Below are 22,126 nucleotides of genomic sequence, written 5' to 3'. Positions count from 1 at the left end.
TCCCAAGTAGCTGGGACTACAGGTGCCTGCCACCAGGCCTGGCTAGTTTTTGTATTTTTAGTAGAGATGGGGTTTCACCATGTTGGCCAGGCTGTTCTGGAACTCCTGACCTCAAGTGATCCTCTCGCCTTGGCCTCCCAAAGTGCTGGGATTACAGATGTGAGCCACCAGGCCTGGCTATTTTCTTTTTTCTAATATATTTAGTTTAGCTTCTGTAGTTAATTAGGGAAGGGGGAAGCAGGTGCTTGAAAAAGGACTGAGAAGTTAGACATCATGAGGAGTAGGGATGGAGAGGGAATGAACAAGTCGATGATAGACTTGTCAGGCAGCCTTGAGGGAATTTAGATAACCAGCAACTGGTCCTCACAAGTCATCAGAGTTGTATGATTTTTTTTTTTTTCCTCTACTAGGGCCCAGCAGCTGGTAATGGTTAATCAAAATTTAAAGGTGTCATTAGTGGCCAAAAAAAAAAAGGGTGGGGGGAAGATTCAGTTCAATCATTCGCATTAAATAAAAGAGGGCCCATTAACTAAAAATATTTTACTTAAACTATTTTATTTGACTTTTTTATTGGACTTTTCCTTGTGGTAAGTTTGGGAAAATAGTGGGTTTTGGATAAGAGTTCAGATACTTTTCCGATTATGACTCACTACAGTAACCATGATCACTTTGTTCAGGGATAAAAACTAAAAGTTTTTTAGCTGTCATGTCTGTGTCCTTCAAAGCTGGGACTGGCTTCATGGGCCCTCGACCTGGCCCTGTTCTCACAGGGCTGCACTTGGTTAAATACTGTGCTGTCATTGTCTTGAAGTTCTTTATACTTTTTTTAAAAGGGCCCCCACATTTTCATTTTACACTGGGTCCTGAAAATTACATAGCCAATTCTGCTGACAGCATTTTATTTAATCACCCCAAATTCTCTCTTTCTTCCTACCTTGAGTGTTTGTAAAAGTTGGAGTCTGGCCCTGAAGTCTTTGCAAGTTTGGTGTTTTTAACTACTTCTTGGCTTTCATTTTTTAGACCAAAAAAAAAAATGTTTAAATGTAGATGCTTTCAAGTTTCCTAATTTTGAAAAGTCAAAGAGAAAAAGAATAATGCCAATTTCTTGGAAATATTTATATGCGATTATAGCATTTGCATTCCCTAAAATGTTTAGAGCTGCTTCGTCTCTTCATGGATACAACCATTTCATGCCTTAGATAAGGAAATCAAGGTCAAGGGAGATTAAATGACCTGCCTGGTTAAATGGCAATTTATTACATAACCTGGACTGTAACTGAGATTTCTGATAGAAAGGCTAGTGTTCATTCTGATTCTCTAAAATATCTTCTCAGTGTGCTCATTTTTAAGTTTATAATTTGCTTTCAAAATTATAGATAGTTCCTTTAACTCAGAAACAGAAAATCAAATACCATATCTTCTCACTTAGAAGTGGGAGTTAACAATGAGTACACATGGACATAAAGATGGAAATAATAGACACTGGGGACTCCAAAAGCGGGGAAGGTAGCAGGGCGGGGTGAAGTTTGAAAAATTAGCTCTTAGGTACAGTGTTCACTATTTGGGTAATGGGTACACTAGAAATCCAGTCCCCGCCAGTATGCAATATATCCATGTAACAAACATGTACATGTATCTAAAATTAAATTAAATTTTTAAAAATTATCATAGGTAGTTCTTGATACAGATAAGGAAACAAAGCAAAAGATAAATAGAATACAAATGATCTTGGCATATTTTATGAATTTTGAAATTTTGAAGTATACTCTGATACCATAATTATATTTGACTGCTTAGCCAATCACAAAGTAGTTTTATAATAATCATTATCATCCAATTGTTTCTGATCCAGAATTCTAGAAACTGAAGAATTAATTCTAGGGGATAATAGTCAGAGAAAGGAAGGAGTAGAATGACTTTCACTGACCTGGTTGTTAGGATGGTCCTGAACTCATTACATAATTATTAATAATCCTCTTTATTTCACCCCAGGGGTGAAGGGGATATGGGCTTTACTCTCTAATGAGACACAACCAACATTCTATAGCATATTCAGGGAAGATATAGTTTTATAGCAGATCCTTAGATACCTAGTAACAGTTAAACATTTATAAGTAGTAACAGTGAATTCAAATTAAAACATTTGTAGCCCAGAGATGGCTTTAAAATACCAACTCTAAGTTAATATGGAAGAGAGGAGTCTTTAAGATTTCTTTTTTCCTAAAATCTCAGACGCTCCAGTGTAGAAACTCACCCACATTTCATGAGAACCCATTTGGTTTATTATTTATGTGGTCCATAGATAATGAGCTTCTAATATCTAGCCCTTATTCACTTAACAGAACGATTTCTACTACAGCATTTTATTTCTATCCCAAAACTTATACTGTGTTGCATAGTGTTTTGGTAGCAAAAGCAACAGACTCAGTCACTAGATAGATGACTTTGGGCCACTTACTTAATCTTACCAGTTTGAAAAGGGAAGAATTATATCTATAGTCAAGGGATGTTTAAAGGGTTATATCATATCATATATATCAATTATACAGCACAGTGCCTGCTCAATAAATAATATACAGTAAATAGAAGCTTTACTTTTGTGTTAGTACAGTGTCTTTCTAAAAATTCTCCTTTGAAGAAAAATATTAAGTTCCTATAATAAGAGGTAGAGTAGGCTCTGCATTGCCTCATAGCAAAAGGGCACTATTTAACCAACATCATAAATGATTTTATAACCAAGGGAAAGGAAGAGCAGGAAAAAGAGATCAGGATATGGGCAAGTAACAGGACAAATTACAGGATTAAATAGGGTGGTCAGAGTGGGCTTCCAAGACAAGGCCAGATTTTGAGCAGAGACTTGAAGAAGGTGATGCAGTTCGTCATGGAAATGAACCAGGGAGGCAGAAGGTGTTAGGTGATGAGATAACAGAGGTTGGCAAAAGCTAGAACTTAAGAGGGCCTGTGGACCCTTGGAAGCAAAAACTCTCATCTCGAGTTTTTATTCTAAGGTAAGAGCCCTCACGGGGTTTTGAGCAGAGGAGTGTTGGCATGACTTAAGCTTTTAAAGGGCCAATCTGATTTCTGGGTTGCAAATACAAAGAATGGCAAGGACTGGAGCAGGTAAATCAGTTAGGACATGACTGCAGTTATCTAGGCAAGAGATGGCACTGCTTGAGCCGGGGTAATAGCCACACCCTCCAGTCATTGTGATACCCAAAGATAGTCCAACAGATTTCCAAAATGCTCCCTAAGGAGACAATCCCACCCCTGTAGATTACCAATGTTCTAGATCTAGAATTTCTCTTATGGCCCAAGGTTGCGCAGGAAACAGATGGCAAACTCTAAAGGGTAATTGAAGAGAGTTTGTTAAAAGGACTGTTTACAGATGGGTAGAATTAAGGGAAACCTGAGAGAATAATGAAGTACATTAGGGCTTGCAACCTAGAAGCTGTTCCCACCTCTAGGCCTAAAGGAGTAAGTGGAGGGGAAAAGTACCAGATCACAGCAAGATCTATGTGTACAGGAGAGAGCAACTCAAAAAGAGACGGAGTCTTCGCTAGAGAAACGCAGCCTCAGCCAGCCTGTGGCCCAGCAAGGATGACGCCACTATAAAAAAAATACCCTGACCTTGCTCCCTCCTGCTCTCTGTGCTATTGCTGGTGCCTCCTCCACTGACCAGTGGGAAGCCAGAGAGCAGGAGAGCCTGGGTGATGCAGTCTGGAGGGTCAGCTCCTGGGCACACAGCAGAGTGAAGGGGCTAGAGAGTGGGTCTGGATGGAGCAAGTGGAGAATATACCTAGTAGAGTCACTTTACTTTGTTTTCTTGAGTATGCTAGAGCAATCCTTATTTGGCCTTTTAATGAAGAAATACAATACGTTATTCATGCTATAGACTTTGACTTTACAGCATATGCTAATTTTTTGTTGTTAAAAGGGGGCTGGAAATGTAAGGCTAAATTCATTATTTGATGCCTTATCAAACATTCATATTCCATTATGTCAATTTTTATCCAAAAATTATTTCCCCTGTTTACAATAGATAAAGCCTAATAAAGACTGGCCATATTACTGATATCACTTGAACATTTTTATTTCCCTCTAATACAATGACAGATTGGGCCAGGTGCGGTAGCTCACGCCTGTAATCCCAGTACTTTGGGAGGCCGAGGTGGGCGGATCACCTGAGCTCAGGAGTTCAAGAACGGCCTGGGCAACATGGTGAAATCCCATCTCTACTAAAAATACAAAAAAAATAGCTGGACATGGTGGCACGTGCCAACCACTACTTGGGAGGCAGAGGCAGGAGAATCACTTGAACCTGATAGGCAGAGGGTGCAGTGAGCAGAGATGGCACCATTGCACTCCAACCTGAGCAACAGAGTGAGACTCTGTCTAAAAATAATAATAATAATAGTAAATATAAAATAAAAATGAAAAATCAAAGATGTGTGGAAAAAAAGAGTTTTGAATGTAAAGCATTTGCTGTTGTCAATACTGACATGTCCAGAACATGGAAGAAAAGAAAAATGGGAAATAAATAATAAGGGAGCATAAACGTAAACAAAGAAAAGTATTGTGATCATCACCAAGATAAACAGAGAAATATTACACAGCAAGATGTAGGATGCAGGCCAGCCGACCAAACAGTAACGGAAAGTGGATGTTAGCACTAAGGGAAAACAATAGTAAAAACAAAATAGGACCACAAAAACCAACCAAGTGAGCCTTATGCACATATGCATTTAAATTTGCACAATAACTTATTGAGAACCCCAAAGGGAATGCCTTAATGCCTTCTATAAATCTTATTCCATATATATGTCCATTTTATATTAAGAATGCCATATGCTTTGATACCATATGAGTTCTCCGGCATTATATTCAGAGTATTTTTACTTGTAATGCTTAAAAAAATAGCTACAATTATGTTCCTGTGTTCATCTAGTTAGTACAGCAGAAACATAAACATGATTTTGCTTAAATTGACAAAATAATTACTCAAAAATCAATCATTGAAACCTGGATTAATCTAATTAGACATCCACACAGCTTCAGTTCACTAAATATTTGGCAACTTTCACAATTGAGACACAGGTCTTGCCATTTGTCCGTGGCGGTACATACCAAAATATGAAGCAGAGCGTTTTCTGAACTATCACTTTAAAGTGTAAATTATTGAATGATACATGCTCTGTTGAATCCTATATGTTAAAATGCCTATTCTCTTTACAGTTACTTTTAAAAGACAGACTTTAAAACATAATAATTAAGGTATATGTGCTATGCACATGCTTGGAGATGATTTTCTATCATTAAACTTCTACATAAATATGCTTCAGTAAGCAGTTAAAGGCTTTGGTTTGCATTTTAATCCTTTTTCTCTGTGAAGTCATCACAATCAGACACCTTTGATCTTGCAGTCATTTCTGGCACCAGATTCAGATATCACAAATGAACAATTACTACTTAATAGAATGGAATCCAAAGACAATGGAGTCTAATGAAATGGGGCTTTGTTTTAAACAAAAGTGAAACGTTTTTTAATGGTTGCAAAGAAAGAGTTCTAAGCACATTTAAGAAATCAATTTGTGATCTGAATGTCTTGAGAGCTCTTCATAATGGTCTTCTAGACACCAAGTAGTTTGGAATGTAGAATTTTTCTTGGAAACATAAGGGCTGTCTGTCCTGAAGAGCTTCTGTTATTAAATCTTTTCTTTTACCTATGTTTTGTTTTCTGTTCCTGCAGGCTGTTCCACCTCCCAACTTTGAGATGCCAGTCTCCATCCCAGTGTCCAGCCACAACAGTTTGGTGTACAGCAACCCTGTCAGCTCACTGGGAAACCCCAACCTTTTGCCACTGGCTCACCCTTCTCTGCAGAGGAATAGTATGTCTCCTGGTGTAACACATCGACCTCCAAGTGCAGGTAACACAGGTATGTCCTCATGAGGATGTAATGCTAACAGATCATTGGAAGGGATCACTTTCGGCAAAGCCAACACTCCTTTATCTACGAGATGTTTTCTGGTTTTCCATTTACTCCCCTTCACGGCTTACCATCCACCCCGGGGCTAGGTCTCCTGCATGATAGAGCCTAAACTCTTTAGTATGTCTTTGGAAATCTTTCATAATCTGCCATGTATCTTTTTCATTCTGCCACTTATCTCCTCCCGTGGCTATATTTTAACCACATACTCAAAAACAGGATGTCAGATGTCAGATATCCTTTCTCCACACTTTTACTTCTGCTCGTCCCCCATGCCTAAAATGCCATTTTCCCTCTTCCTCCTGGCAAGCTACCGCTTCTTCTGTGAAATCTTCCCCTGTGTTCTCTGATAGTATTTATCCTATTTAGTTATTTATTATTTAGGTCACTTTTTGTTTATTTATACAGTAACTTATCCCACAAAGGACTTAGGCAGAAAGAAAATATAAGATAGCATCATTTGTAAGACATGTGAAATAAAAACAAAGCTGAGTCAGAAATGAAGTTAATTAAACACATGTACACCTGCCCCGAATTTGTCTCTGCACTTTTACTTGCTGTTGTTCAATTCGCAGTGTCCAAGGGAAAAATAAATTATTACTCAGAAAAAGTTCATCCATTCTTAGTACTTAAAACAATCAAAATACATTATGATGAATTGTATTGAATATGTGTCTGTTTTGATACTGGTTTTAAAGAACATTGAAGGGAAGAATGTTCTCTTGATTTGCTAGATTCACAATAGGAACCAAGTCAATGAATATTGAATATAACAAAACTATTCCTTTATTTTTCCAGAAGCAGCATCAAAAATAATTGTATTTCTAAATCACATACAGCAAACCATTATATATTTGCACTTCATATTTTTAAAAGTACCCCATGGGAGATTTTTAATATATCTTACATACACATAGCTGTATGAAAGTAGTTTATTCATGGAGGAATTTTCCTGTAGAATACTTATATATCTGCCTTACAGTTAGAACCAAACATGTGTTACTATTTTTGTTACAGAAGCTTTGTATAGAAAATACAATTAAATTCATCCATATAAAAAATTTTAATAAATCTTGAGTCGGGAAATGTGTTCAAAGGACTTCATCGGGCCATTCTCTTGACTTTTGAATATATTTGAATGTTTTCATATGAATTTTCAATAACCACATGTATTCCTTTCAGATCATACTCAAATGCAGTTCACTTTTCTATTTGATAAACTCATGCTCATTTTTTTAATTTGATACTTTATTTCCAAAATATTATTTGATTGGAAATAATAAACATTTTCTTAAACTGTAACGAAGACCAGATGCAATGGATCACTCCTATAATCTCAACACTTTAGGAGGCTGAGGTGGGAGGATTGCTGGAGCCCAGGAATTCAAGACCAGCCTGGGCAACATAGAGAGACCCCATCTCTACAAACGTTTTTTTGAAAATTAACTGGGTATGGTGGCTTCTGTCTGTGGTCCCGGCTACTCAAGAGGCTGGGGTGGGAGGACAACCTGAGCCTGGGAGGTTGAGGCTGAAGTGGGCCATAATCCTCCCACTGCACTCCAGCCCGGGCAACAGAGCAAGCTCTGTCACAAAAAATTTTAAAAAAAAGTATGTATGTATGTTTATATATATATACACCCACATATATATGTATACATATATATACACACACATATAAACATTTTCTTTTAATTCCAAAACTTGAACCAACTAATAATTATAGAGTATCACTTAGAGGCAATTAGAAAATCTAGATGATATTCTCACTATTATTCTTTTGGCTGAATCTTGTTTTTTTCAAAACTAAAAGTAATTTTTATATTCAATATCTTATTGAAACATCTTGACTCTCATAAATAAACATTGCCAAATTTTAACATACTTTCTTAAGTTAGCAGTGAATAAGCATATGTTTCTTAATTTGTGGCCAGTGAAAAATTTGTTTTATTGTGTCAGTCAATAAGATTTGAGTAGTAAATGTGGGTAGATTCATGAAATGATCAAATTTCTGGACAATTAACATTACACAAAATTAATGGCATACAACATATTTACAAAGAACTAAACATCAAATGTGAAGTCATCTGAGCATATAGTAGACCTTACTCTTTCTTTCACTTTCTATAAAACATCTGCTTAGAGAAAACCTAGACTTAGAAATAATAAAAATGCAGAGACCAAAGACTGGATTTTTTTAAATGTAACTTTCTTAGAAAAAAAGATTCTGCAAAATGTCAGTGATTGAATGTATTTTTAACGTTTGAGCACAGCATGGCACAGTAAAACAAATGTCAGCCATCTGACTTGGGTTGTACTTTACAAGTTTATGACTATTGCAAGAGGGCAAAATACTGAGGTTGCTAAAGGTAAAGTGTTTTGTTCTGTGGGCCTTTAGCCTTTCTCGTTTTGATCTTCCTCTTTAATCCATAGGTGGTCTGATGGGTGGAGACCTCACATCTGGTGCAGGCACCAGTGCAGGTAAGCACAGACTCCATACTGCAGTATGTATCATTGTTCTGAGTTCTACTAGGTGATTTGCAGGACAAAGTCTTTTGAACAAATAAAGTTAAGAGATCTGTGAGAGGCTTGGAAAAATGACACCAATAATTTTTAAAGCACTTTTCTGAAGCAGGAGTGGTTAAACAATAACTTAAAAGAAAACTATTTATTAACTAGAACCTTCCTTAATAAACTTCAACTGGTCAGCGGAGAATTAAGGGCTCTGATCCAATCGACCTAATCCCGGATACCATCCTTGGACACAAGAGTACCTTTAGCAAACCATACTTTTGTATTCTCTGTTAATCATTTCACATTAAATGTGAATCATTTTCCACCCAAAGAAGTATTGAACTTCTGTGTATTTCTAAAGGAGAGTACATAAAGAAAACAAGGGGTTAAGATTGTAATCATTCAACAATACTGTTAATAAAATAAAATCACATTGGCATTAAAATGAGCTCTTAGAGAACATGAGTATAATGCATCCCAAAAAGACCCTAAAATATATTTCAGCTAAGAACTTCTTACACTGTGACCAGTAATTGTCTCAGTCACATATCTCCAGGTTTCCATGTTAATTCATAATATCAAGATTATTGAAATATTGATGTCATTTTCAATGCAGAGGCAAGATAGCACAATACTTTCAAATGCCAACTGCAGTTCACTATTGGCATAACAAGTAACCATGGTAATTTCTGCAGCTGGAACATGCTATACATTTAAAATAGTAGGAGGCAGGCATGAATGACACAAGGTTATGTTTGAAATGTCAAAAAAAATCAAGTTTATTGAAATAGCTATGGATAGCCTAATTAAAATATTTTGCCAGGGTCAAGTAGAATAGCCTGCTAATTATAAGAAAGAAGATAAAGAAAATTGGTTTACAAATACATTTTTATAAATATATCTATTTGAGGGTAGACTTTCTCTTTTCTGATGCTGGCTCTTCACTAATTCAGTGAATAATGAAGAAAAAGTATTAGACTTACACAGTGATTAGCAAACAAGACGAATAACACTAGCTTCCTATTTTATATATCTTTTGAAAATTAGGTCGAGTCAAATTAGTGAGTAAACTCACGTAATATTTTGCTGGACATGGAAATGAAATTTTTTTCCCTCAAAAAATGCTTTGTGGTTTGCAGACTCAAAATTAGAGAACCGGGTCAAATCCAGACCAACGTTTCTTGGATCCAAGTGTCTGCCAAACACTATGGTTAGAAAAAATGGCGAGGACTGAGAATTGGGTGGTCACAAAGACCAAGATATAATGTAAGAAAAATGGGTTAGATGTTATGATGTTTTACCCAATATCTCACTGCACCGGTTTGCTTGCTGTTATGGAAACAGCTAGTAGTAGTTCTGAAAGTAATTAAAAGTAGTAAAAAAAAAAAATGTGGAGGAAAACATGGCCTACTCAGCTTTGATGAAAGTGGCTTGTTACTGCTTAATAGCTAGAATGCTTTAGAATCCTATATTGAAAATAAAAAATGTTTGGTTTTTCAATTATTCTGTCATTGTCAATTCCCAGACAGTCGGCTAAGTTTAATGATCCTCTAGGGATAGAGAAGACTCTCAGTCCTGCAGGCATAAAAGTTTGACACATATAGGATATAGTATCATTGAACTAACAAAATCTTATGCACTTAGCAAATTCATCCTCTTACCTCAGGACCTCTACCATGGGCATGAGAATCTTCTAATTCAGAAATAGAAGAAAACAAAAAGAAAGACACTGAATTGCTCCACCCTGCTGATAATAAATATTATATCTTGATTGTATCTAATAACTATGAGCATGTAGTTTTCACAGTTTCTATATAGCTGTGAAAGTGTTACCCATATTTTAAAAATAGAGGAAGAAGCCCTTTCTGACTCTGGTCCCAAGGAACACCTGTTGCAGATGCCATTTAGTCTCAAGCTTAGCTGTCATGTCCTGCTCATAACTCAGCCATCTTCCCCTTCTTTCTCATGCCAACCAGTGTCATATGTCAGGCTGAATATATCGGTGCTGATGTCAGAGAATCACATAACACCAGAGCAAAACAAGGCCAGCCAGAATGTTGCCACATTTTCAGAAAAGAAAACCAAAGCAAAAAGGCCAAAATATAGCTTCCAAATTTTGCATATTGTCATTGAAATTCAAGGTTTCAGATAAAGTTTGAAACTCTTGAAACCAAGTGGCAAGACTGCAATTATGTTAAATACTTTTTAGCAGTTGCAGTTTTTTTCAAAATCAAGTCATCTCACTTTGTAAAAAAAAAAAAAAAAAAGAAAAGAAAAAAAAAATGTGAGGGGGAGGGAGAGTCTCATGAGGGAAGGAAGTAAGTTGAACATTTCTTATGTCCCTATAAATACTAAAGGCCAAAAAGGTAAGCACGCTTTTTTGCAGCTCAGTTTGATCATAAAGTGTGGAATCTTTCCTATCCAGTGCCTGAGCCATCCTTTTCTATCATACCATCATCCAGTAAGTTTCTAGAACCTCCTAATTCACCTCCCTGCTTTATATTGCATCCTGCTCCAGTCTCCCCAGGACTGCTTGTTCTTTCTTAAAACCTTAAGCTAACTGTAGGTCATCATTCACATGCCAAAAATCCAGCTATGGCTTCTTTTTCAGAATTAACCATGAACCTCTTATCCCTGGGCCCATTCCTACTCTCCAGCCTTAACCTTCTTCCCTTCTGCCACTGCCATCAAGAACCCAGCCGTCCAACTCTACTAACAGTAAACATTTAAACTGGTCTTACTGTGCGCTCTGCAAAAAGTATCATTTTCGTAATAGTCGCTTAAAGTAAGTGTTCACATTATGCCCTTTCTACAGATTGGGAAACTGAGGCACAGGGAAATTAAGTAATTGCCCAAGGAGGAATCCAGGCAGTCGGGTTCCATAGTGTGTGTGTATATGTGTGTGTTTTGATACAGTGTCTTGCTCTGTCATCCAGGTTGGAGTGCAGTGGTGTGATCTGGGCTCACTGCAGCCTCAACCTCTCAGTCTCAAGCAGTCCTCCACCTCAGCTTACTGAGTAGCTGGGACCACAGGCATGCACCATCATGCTTGACAATTTTTAAATTTTTTTTCCTTATAGAGATGGGATCTTGCTATGATTTTCAGGCTGGTCTTGAACTCCTGGATTCAAGCAGTCCTCTCTCCTTGGCTTCCTAAAGTGCTAGGATTATAGGAATGAGCCTCTGCACCCAGCCTCAGAGTGTGTGCTCTTAACTACTACACTGTACCGCCACTTGGCAATGTCACGGCCGCTTGCTCTTACCTATGCAATCCTAGCACGCCTTTCTTTCTCCTGCTTCATGCTACTGAGCACTCTTTGTCATCCCACAGAATTCAGTTCAGCCATTTGAGAAAAGCCTTTCCTGACTCTAACAGAGAGGTTATGCACCTCTTTCCTGTGCTTCCATAGCAGCCTGTACCAACATTACATTTCTCATTGCATTATGACTGCAACATCTGGGCACATCTCTCTAGGACACTCAGCTCTGTGGAGGCAAACTGTTTCTTATTCAGTTTGTATTCCCAGTTTAACACATAAGCGTTAGCACACAGCAGATACTCAGTAAATGTTTTTCAGCTGAGTAAGGGAAAAATGGATCTTCTAGCCATAAAGTTTTAATAGTGTTGATGTAAACCAGAAGGAACATTTCAAAGAAATTATGTAATTTTCAATACAAAAAGATATACCTTTGATCTGTAACTCACAAAAATAATGTATTTTTCTGAAACAGTATATGAATGTTTAATTAACTATTTGATTAAATGCCTGAGTACCCTGGGCCAGTAAAGCAAAGTTTCACTAACTCCTCTAATATTCTCAATGGAAAACCTAAAGAGCTGACATATAGCAGTAAATGAAATGTGGGTTGCTATCTCAGATCATCACAAATCACCTCTTAAAACAATGAACTGCTTATCATCACTTAACTTGAAATACTTTCAAAGATGAAGGCAAAAGGTAATAAAGAAGTAGCGGGATGGGGTTGTACGCTTAGTATAAGAGAAATATACAGCAAGCCATTATAATACTTTAGTTAGTAACAGTGACTTTTCTAAGGTTTCAGTTGATGGTTATTCATCTACTACTTAATTCTTTCAGCAACCTAAATGAAAAGTCATTGCTTTTAAAATAACATGTTGTCATAACTCTGTACATTAAAACGAATAAAACTTTTTTTCTTTTCTTTTTTTTTTTTTTTTTTTTTTTTTTTTTTTTGAGATGGCTTCTTGCTCTGTCACCCAGGCTGGAGTGCAGTGGTGTGATCTCAGCTCACTGCAACCTCCGCCTCCCGGGTTCAAGCAATTCTCCTGCCTCAGCCTCCTGAGTAGCTGGGACTATACAAGTGCATGCAGCCATGCCCAGCTAATTTTTTGTATTTTAGTAGAGATGGGGTTTCACCCTGTTGTCAAGGCTGATCACAAACTCCTGAGCTCAGGCAATCTGCGCACCTCAGCCTCCCAAAGTGCTGAGATTACAGGCGTGAGTCACCACGCCCAACCACATTAAAGCTTTTAATGTGCTAATCTGAGTGGTTATTGATGATTGTAAGATCAAGTTCGGTTGTTTTGTAGTTATTAGATTTAATGGAAATAACCATTAGCACAGCAATGCCTTGTGTTGGATTATTCACTATCCTGTTAGTGTCCTTTGTTTTCACTTTGATAATATGATTGCCTTTTATTGAGTAGAAAGGACTAGTGTGCTCAAGGATTTATTGATTCGTAGTTGAGACCAAAAAGAGAAAGAGAAAAAAGAAAAGAAAAACCTTTAGGAATCCCTTTGAACATTTAAGATAATTTTACAATCTACATAGCTATTTGACAAGAAGGCAAAGGAGATTTATGTATATTGGTTAATACTTTTAATTAGCATTTATTGTAAATTAGATATAATTTTATATAAAAAGAAACTAACAGCTGTTTCCTTATTTTGATTGTTAATTGTTTACCATTTTATGCATTTGGTTGTCAAGCATTGTCACTTCTGGAATGCTTAATTTATGTCAGCTAAATACGTGGAGAGTTGATGGTGGCAGTGTACTGCCATGGATAAATACTGAGCAGTGAATAGGAGATCTGGTTTCCAGACTCTGGAAGGACTCCATCTAGCAAGACCTTAGATCATGACTTAGCACCTTTGAACTTAGTACTTACTCAGATTGGAGATAAGAAACAAATATTTTTACAATCCATTTACACGCAATGTTTTATGATAATATAATCATAAAATTTTGCTTATATTTTTGTAATTCATCTAGCATTGAAAAAGAAAAAACTTAGCGTATTACAAAACAGAACTAAGTGGAAAGAGGAAAGGTCAGACAATGCTTAATTTTTCTGTACCAGTACCATTGTTTTGCAAGTATTTGTTTTCAAGAATACTTATCAAAAATTTCCTGGCTGACTTTCTTATCAGCCAGAAAGACTTCTCTGCATTTCTTACTTAGCGATTTAAAGTATCAGTGAAGTGGCTAAAATTTTAGTTTAAAAGATTGGCTTTAACAACTTTGCATTTTTGTTGCCCAGGAAAACATATCCTCTATCCTTCTATATATACAGTAAACTACTGTGAAGATTGGTTTCTTTACTCATATCCCATTGATTTAACCTATTAGTGTGAAGGATAATAAAACCTTGGTTGTTTTTAATATTAAATTCAAGCTGTTAATATTTCCCCCTGAAATACTAGTTTTATTCAAAATTTGTCTTTTTTCCCAAGCAGTCTTTTTTCTTTATACACCTATTAGGTTCCTCTTCCCTATCTTTGGCATCACGATAAGATTTTATTTGGAGATAACACGGAAAGGAAAGCTTTTTTCATACTCATCAGTGATGTGACATTGTGCATCAGTAGACAGCAGATGCTGAAGGGGGGATGTGGTTAAAAACCCCCACTTTTGGAAATCAATTTTTTACTTACCAGGGACTTTCTCACTCGGTGCTTCAAGGCTGTCGGCCAAGAGTATAATCTGCTGTTTTTAGACAAACCTTTGCCAATCACTTAAATTTTGCAGTTACACTTACATAGTATGTTTCAGTGGAATTTCAATCCAAAGAGTATTTAGTCATGATACAGTATCATATTTGAAAGATCATTAGCTATGTTAAACTTAAGTATTGTACCAAGAACCTTGGATAAACAGTTTAAATTTATAACCAACTGATACCTCCAAAAGGTGCTAAGTATTTACTGCGTTTATTATTGCTCCATTTCAATTGTTTTAACTCAATATTTAAGTTTATCCATTTTACTAGACATTATGCCTTCTTTTTACAATTTCTTGACCCTAGAGACCACCCACCACCTCCAGTTATGATAAAGAACCAATTATGTTGTATTTAAAGTGTAAGGGGGAAAAACCCTGCTATACTAGTATAGAATATTATAATATAGTAGTAAGAGAAAACTAAATGTATGGCCAGTTTACATAGTCAAACATTACAACCTTAGTTTACCTAACAATCAAGAAAACTGAATCTTTAGTTGTGTCTAATATTAAGCAACTCAGTGAAAACTGTAAAACCATGGAGCAAAATTTTTGAAGTTTGGGGAAAGATTCCAGAGGCAGATATTCAAAATAATAAAACAACCAAGGAAAGTATGTGTTTCCAAATTATTTTAGGAATGGCACTATTGCCCTTGAAAAGTCTGTTAAACTCCTCTTTTTCAGGATTGATGTAAAAATTAAATGAGATAATTGATGCAAGGCGTCTAACACAGTTTCTGCCCCAGAGTGTTTATTAATAAATGTGAGCTATGGTTATAATCATCTACATTCTTGATTTTTCTAGCCTGTCTGGTTATAGTGTTTAGTTTAATGCAGTTCCGGTAGTATTTATGAAATGTGTGGTGAAGGGAGCACACCAGTAGGCTTCACGGAGATGTCCAGCACAGGGCTCCTATCCTCAAGGGTGGAAGTAAAGCAGATGTATTAATAAATCTGAAGCAGAATGTGAGAGCAGTACAGTTCAGTGCAACACATTTCACTTTGAACGTTATGAACTTCTGATGTGTTCGCAGCAGTTGTGTAAATGTTAAAACCACAAGTAATTATTCTTTCTCTTCTGTCACGCTCTCTCTAATTTATACTGTCTCAATATTTTTGTTTATAAAAATGACTGAAAGAATGAGCGATTGTGTCAATAATGAAGACACCCCCTCATTTTTAGCAAAGAGACAGCCCCAAAATCTCAAGAAGTGAACAATTAAATGAGTCATAAATCTATCATTCATAGTTAAATGGAATTTTTTAAAGATAGTGTGGTTCAATAGCATTTTTATGGTGCAATTAAAAACTATCCCTTCAGTAAATCAGTACTCAAAGGAGAATGATATTTGGGTTTTTTATATATGTATGCTGGAAACATCAGATTGTCAATTTCTTCCTTATTTGCAAATACAAGGATGCATGCTAAATCTCAGACATCTGGCTTTTGTAATGTAGTGGTAGCAACCTGCATTTTGGATTCAAATCAAAGCTCTCTTCCTTGCTGACAGGGTGATCTCAGTCAAGTAACGGAAACTTCTTAAGCCTCAGTTTCCTCATCTGTCAAAAGCTGGGATGGTGATGCCTAAGTCCACATTACCGTTAGGACAAATGAGAAAGTCGTTTGCCAACACAAACCTACTTTATGGACTCTGAATCTTTGGAAAAACAACTTAGTAATAAATAAAAATTCTTTGCCTCTCCTCATAATCCAGAGCTTACATAGTATGTGCTGTACGTTAAAAGCTCATTGTCTCATTGACAGACTGTTAATTTCTCTCTTTCTCTCTCTCTCTCTCTCTCTCTCTCACACACACACACACACACACACACACACACACACACACACACACACACAATCGCTGAGCAAAACACAGCCCAAGAAACATCAAGGACAAATAGGCTAGATATGAAATTCCTGAAGCTTTGGTCCAGCATCAGGTGACATGGTCAAAGAGAAGCGACAGCTCTCTTTTTAGAACGTCTGATGCCCCCGAACTGGTATGGCCAAGAATAGTTCTGGCTTTGGTGTAGTCTTGGGGTATTTTTCTAAGAATATACCACAGAATGCACTGAGGTTTCACAGGAGTTTCTTCATAGTCTAACATTATGCATTATCATATAATTTCCCTAAGAAAACCCCAGAAAAAGTGGAGCCTTTATTTTGTGTGTAAGAATCCCTAATCAGGAGTCTTTAGCAAGATAAGAATCAGAACTCTGATTTGCCCCCATTCTACATTAAGCATATTGAAATTTTCATCATTCCCAGATTTCTGACCCCTGAATGTTTTGTGGTTGTCCTTTCTCTTAGAGCTATTCAATGTAAAATATCTTTTTTTCTCAAAAAAAAAAAAAAAAAAAAAAAAAAAAACCTGATGTTGATACACAGCAGCTGAGTAACTTACAGTTCCTAGCACATGTAACAAGGTTTCAGGCATTCAGTCTAGGTCTGCAGTCTAGAAGATCATATTTTTCCACTAATTTTTTTTTCAACTGTCACTTCCAGTAGAGTAGGGGATTGTATGAGCAAGCTTACGATACACAATGTAAAGTGATTTTCAATAAAAAGATGTATGTTCATTTGAGGCACAAAACAGTATCCTGATATTGGAAACTAACTTTTAATCTTAAAACTAAAATATAAAATTAATTGATGATAGTGAGCATTATTATGTATGTGACATTTCCTGTCTAACAACCCTGTATGCTGTAACTGTTTTCAAAATAGCTTTAATTTTTTTTTTAAAGTGAATAAAACATTTTGTTGAAGTAAAAGCAGCAAATCGATACTTCAGAGGTCCAGCTATATTTTCAGTTTAATGTTTTCCTGTGGCAATTTGCTTCAAATCCCTCAAAATCAGATACTATTAACAAGTTACTAAATTATTTTTATACATTTATATATTAGAAGTTATTTCCCAGATAACAACTAATCGCGGATACTAAAAAATACTAGACATTTCACTGTAACATTGGGTGTTTCTGATAGAAGCTGGTCTCCTAAAGTGACAGTAAATAGGTAAGCATCATTACCATTTGAGTATATTACAGGGGAGAAGATTATTGATTTAAATATTACAAAAACTACTTTTAAAAGCATATTTAATCATCCACTCAAAATAGCACACTGAAAGTTAAAGCAGCTACTCTGGTGTTCAGTTTAGCTAAACCCAGTATTTCCTACTTGTAAATATTTATTTATCCAGAAAGAGACCAGAAATGTGGTTTGAAACATCACCATTTTGTGCCTCCTTATGCAAATTCAGTGTCTTCTGAACCAAAATTACTATTTATTGTGCCCAAGTTACAACATGTCCCTCAAACTTGCACATCACCTCTGGCTTAGGACAACCTTGACTGTCCTGTCCCTAGTCTCACAAATCAGTCGTGTCCTCTCTTCATTTGTATCCCCATAATTTGAAAATGAGACTCGACATAGAAAGGCTTTCACTATCTCAGAGCATGACCAGTTCTGAAGGAGCAGTGTAGTGTTGTACTTCAAGGCATGGACTCTGGACACACTACTTGGGGTTCAAATCATAGCTCCACTAGTTGATAGCTGTTTGACATTGAGCAAATTCCTGGACCTCCCTTTTCTTTGATTTTCTCATTTCTCATTTTTCATAGGGATACTCTTAGTATTCCACAGGGCTGTTCTTGTGAGGATTAAAAGTGCTTTACATCCATGTACAATATCTAACACTTACATAGCAGTTACAAGTGCCTGGTAATCTTCTGAGCAGTTAATGTGTATGCTTAATGTTGTGTTATTGGTAAAATACTATACACTGTGTTTGCGATTGCTAATATTGTTGGATGGTAAGATTGTCAATGACTGCCTCAGATGAGTACCTGAGAGCCTCTCATTCAGATTACTTTTATGCTTCTCTCACACTAAGGAAGTACTTCTATTGAGAAAACTAAGGCTCAGTAGGGTTGAGAGAACTCTTAACAGAAACATCTTGAGTAGAAACTAGATTTCTCTGCCTTATCTCTTCTTGTCCCCAACTCCTGGCTGCCTGTAAATCCTTCCCTCTGTGCTGCCTCATTCAGACATCATTTCTCATGTATTCTAGAGCAAGTCATTCTAACTAGCTTCTCTAACAGCAGTCCAACCCCCTTTTGTCTCTCCTTTCCACTGCCATCATTGTTCTTTTCCTAACACAAATTTAACAAAGCTAACAACTTGGAAGCTATCTTAGGCGCTCATTTTCTAGAGTATAAAGTTTGGTAGAAATTTAGTATAAAGCCTACAGTGTGAAGTTAACATAATCTGAGAGGTTCATGTTAGCCAAGCCTTCTTTTTCAACTTCGGAAAACTGTATGCTGCACAAGACCCGGTGTTTCATCTTCAGAGGAATTCCCCCTGCTTCTCAACTCCAAGATCTCTCTGTCCTGCATTCCTTCTCTCCACAAAGCCTCTCTCTGAACCATCTGATAAATTCCTGTTCACTCTTAATAGCCACGCTGCCACCATTCTTTTTCCTAGGATATCATGCAGCTCATCTTTTGGTGAAAAGTTCTGTATGAGTAAATTCATGTTGAGATTTATCTTGATATAACGATAACCTGTGGCAGCAAGTACGCCTCAGTGTGGAAGAAAATATCAGAGACTTCAACTTTTCATTTTCTTTAGGGAAAATGTCTGACTTGTTTGAGTCTACCACTTGCAGTTAGCTAAGGTAATGTGCTGTGAAATGATTAACAGGTGCAACAGGTAGAAAAGTAGCTTTAATTAACCCTCTATAAACAAATTTAGTAGGTGGGCACTTACATGATTTCCTGGCTTTCGTATTACATGGTTGATAAGCAGTTTGTCTCAATAGTGTACTTGGTCATCAGTTTGCAATCATTATCTAAAATGTAAAATGTTCTCAAGTAGCATAAAGAGAAGAGACCCTTGACGTTTGAATTTACCAAGTTACTCATTACATTTTCAGCTCTCACCTCGTTGTCCCTCAATAACTTACCTTTTAGTGCCTTTCCTGAATAATTCTTAATTTTTCTAGCATATTCTTTATATCTATTTGCGAAGCACCTGAAACATATAAAGAACTAGTACGCTGTGTATTATCACTGCCTCTAATTGCAGCAGAGGGGAGTGAGTTCAGTGTGGGCTGAAGTTGTCTGAAAAGCATCATGAAAGAGTTGGAACTTCAGTTGATCCTTAAAAGATAAATTTGAATTAAACAGGAGAGCCAATACTGCCAGTTATTGAACTGCTAGAGCAAAGATTTGCATATATTCCAAGGACCATAAGGCAGGCTGTGTCCATTGGAAATTAGATTTCATAGATAGAGTGTGTCAACTGTAGACAGTTCTGAGAGCCAGGCAGGGCACTGACTCAACTGTGTTAAGCATTCATGTATAAAAAGGAACATGATGGAAGTAGCAGTTTAGAAAGACTTCCTTGAATGAGTTGGTTGGCATCACACAAATGCACAAAAGTTTGAATACAGCTTTAAGGAACTCCTCTGAAGGCCTGAAACTCTTCTTAAGGCCTGGTGAAGAACCCCTCAACTAGAGACCAGAGGCCCAGATGGAGAGTTGCTGAAATATTTATTCAAATGGTGATGAAAGCCAAAGCTAAGATGGCGGCAGTGGAAGTAGAGACAGGCATTTTTGAAGAAAAATGAACAAGATTTGGTATCTCATTGGATATGAAGATGGAAGAAGGAAGGGAGGATGATGGAAGATGGCAGTTTGGTAGATTAAAAAATGGTTATGCCGATGACAGAATTAGCCATGGTCCATAGTGACTAGTTCTGTTTGTGCTTATTAGTCTTATATGCTTGTATTCATAATTGAAAGTCCTAGAAAAGAAAAAGGAACAAGTGAAGAAAACTCAAAATGCCTAAACATCCAAATAAAAGAAAGTTTCAGAACTTTGAGCTCAAAGAGAGCTACATGTTCAAGTGAGCTCTGTGAGACAAGGCAAAATGCCTTCCTCATAATATCTTAAGCCAGGAATATGTTCTTTGAATTTACAACTTCTTAAAATAGGAGTCAATAAAAAAAAATGCAGCAAGTGTTTGCTAGTTAACTGGGGAGAAAAATGTTTTTTCTCCTAACACCACATTCAAGCTCTATGTATTGACACTAATTTTAATATGAGGATATACAAACTTGTACCAGAAGAAGTAGATTCTACAATCCTTTATGTAAGTTAACTCATATATGCTTAAATTTGTTATTTTTATGTAAAACAATATTTTTAATCAAATGAAACTATAAAACAAACTGACTCTAAAGTTGGTCTGTACTTCATTTTCTTATAATCTATAATCAGGAAATCCATTCACTCCTGCTTTATAATTTTTGTGCCTTTAAGTGGTCAGAGGAATGTGACATCTGCATACAGTCACGTCTAAATTGATAATTGTCCAGGCAGAGGGTAATTTTAAAACATAGCATGAATAAAGGTTGAATCTGTATATTAGAAGGTTGTTGGGAGGTGGTGTTTCCCACCTCCCGGACCCCTGAATTTAAATGCGACCATTCTCTTTGGTGAATTTATCTTACGGTGGGACAACAGGCTCAACACAGGCCGCAGCATTCTGAGTGAGGAGGAGGCTGCGGTTTCCCAGCCGGTTTAAATGCAGGCTCTTCTTAGCAGTAAACCACACGCATGTATTCATCATTGATTTTCAAATGATAGGTTTCTATATCACTGGTTTAGGATCCACAGTCTTGCATTCCTGAATCTATATTATGCCCAAAGAATAACAATTTGGTGGCTGGAAACAGAAATGGTTATTATACGGCTCCAAAATGCTAGCTGGCACAATATGCTAGAAACAGCAGAAATTCACTAGCAAAAAGCAGAATTTATTTGTTCTTAAAAATAACTCAATGCTCCAAAAATATGAATTTAAAAGTGTCATCATGGTTCAAAATGTTTTACATTTCAGTATGTAAACACCTTAAAATATGTGACTAATCTTCTAAAATGGCATAATTTCCAAATAACAGGAAATATTCCAAGAGAAAAGTAGAAGGCTTTTTAAATCTTTTTTTTTTAGTTTTGAGGTATTTATTGAATGAAAAACTACAATGTATGTTTACTTTTTTCCCCCTACTGATGCCCTGAATAACTGTTTAAATAATGTGGGCAAAAAGACATAGGCTTTGTTGGAATTTCTCAGAGAGTTTACTGTAGAAAATGCAAAAAAAAAAAAAAAAAAACAACTTTTCTCAAGGCCTCCGTGAAGCATTTCCATTTTCGCACACTGGCCCAGTGCTTGTCATATCACAGGACAACACATTTCACGAAGCGGTTTTACTTCCTTTTAGCAAAATAACTCCTCCATGCAAACCAGTATCGGCATCTACCGAGCTGGGGTTTTAGTTTCTTCTGATCTATTCAAGCTTCATTGCACTGCTTAACTGATCTTTTTTTCCCCCTTCTTTTGAAATTACCCAGCTAATTTTCCATTTGATTGTTTATATAAACCAGATCTCACACAGACTTAATAGATAAGTGACATATGTCTTCAGTGTGTCCATCTGACCTTCAGCTGACAGCAAAGTATAGAGCAGAATTGACCTTGATGTTCTCATTCTCTTTTTATCCCGTAGAATCTATTAATTCAAACTAAGTTCATAACATATTCACAATAATGATTCAGGATGACATATTAAAT

At 36.5% G+C, this 22,126-nt stretch overlaps 1 protein-coding gene across 50 annotated transcripts in view; it reads left to right on the top strand.

The window, feature by feature from the left end:
* The window catches only part of MEF2C (myocyte enhancer factor 2C), a 184,302-nt gene that overhangs the window by 146,054 nt on the left and 16,122 nt on the right, over positions 1-22,126 (top strand). For all 50 annotated transcript variants that reach the window (NM_001266447.1, XM_078003781.1, XM_078003792.1 and 47 more), the window contains 2 exon segments: positions 5,747-5,933; positions 8,415-8,462. In NM_001266447.1, the coding sequence (NP_001253376.1) occupies positions 5,747-5,933; positions 8,415-8,462 (235 nt within the window).

Source organism: Macaca mulatta, chromosome 6 (assembly GCF_049350105.2).
Source record: "Macaca mulatta isolate MMU2019108-1 chromosome 6, T2T-MMU8v2.0, whole genome shotgun sequence".
Lineage (NCBI taxonomy): Eukaryota > Metazoa > Chordata > Mammalia > Primates > Cercopithecidae > Macaca > Macaca mulatta.
The sequence above is the reverse complement of the archived record's forward strand: the minus strand, read 5'-3'. Positions and strand labels throughout refer to the sequence as shown.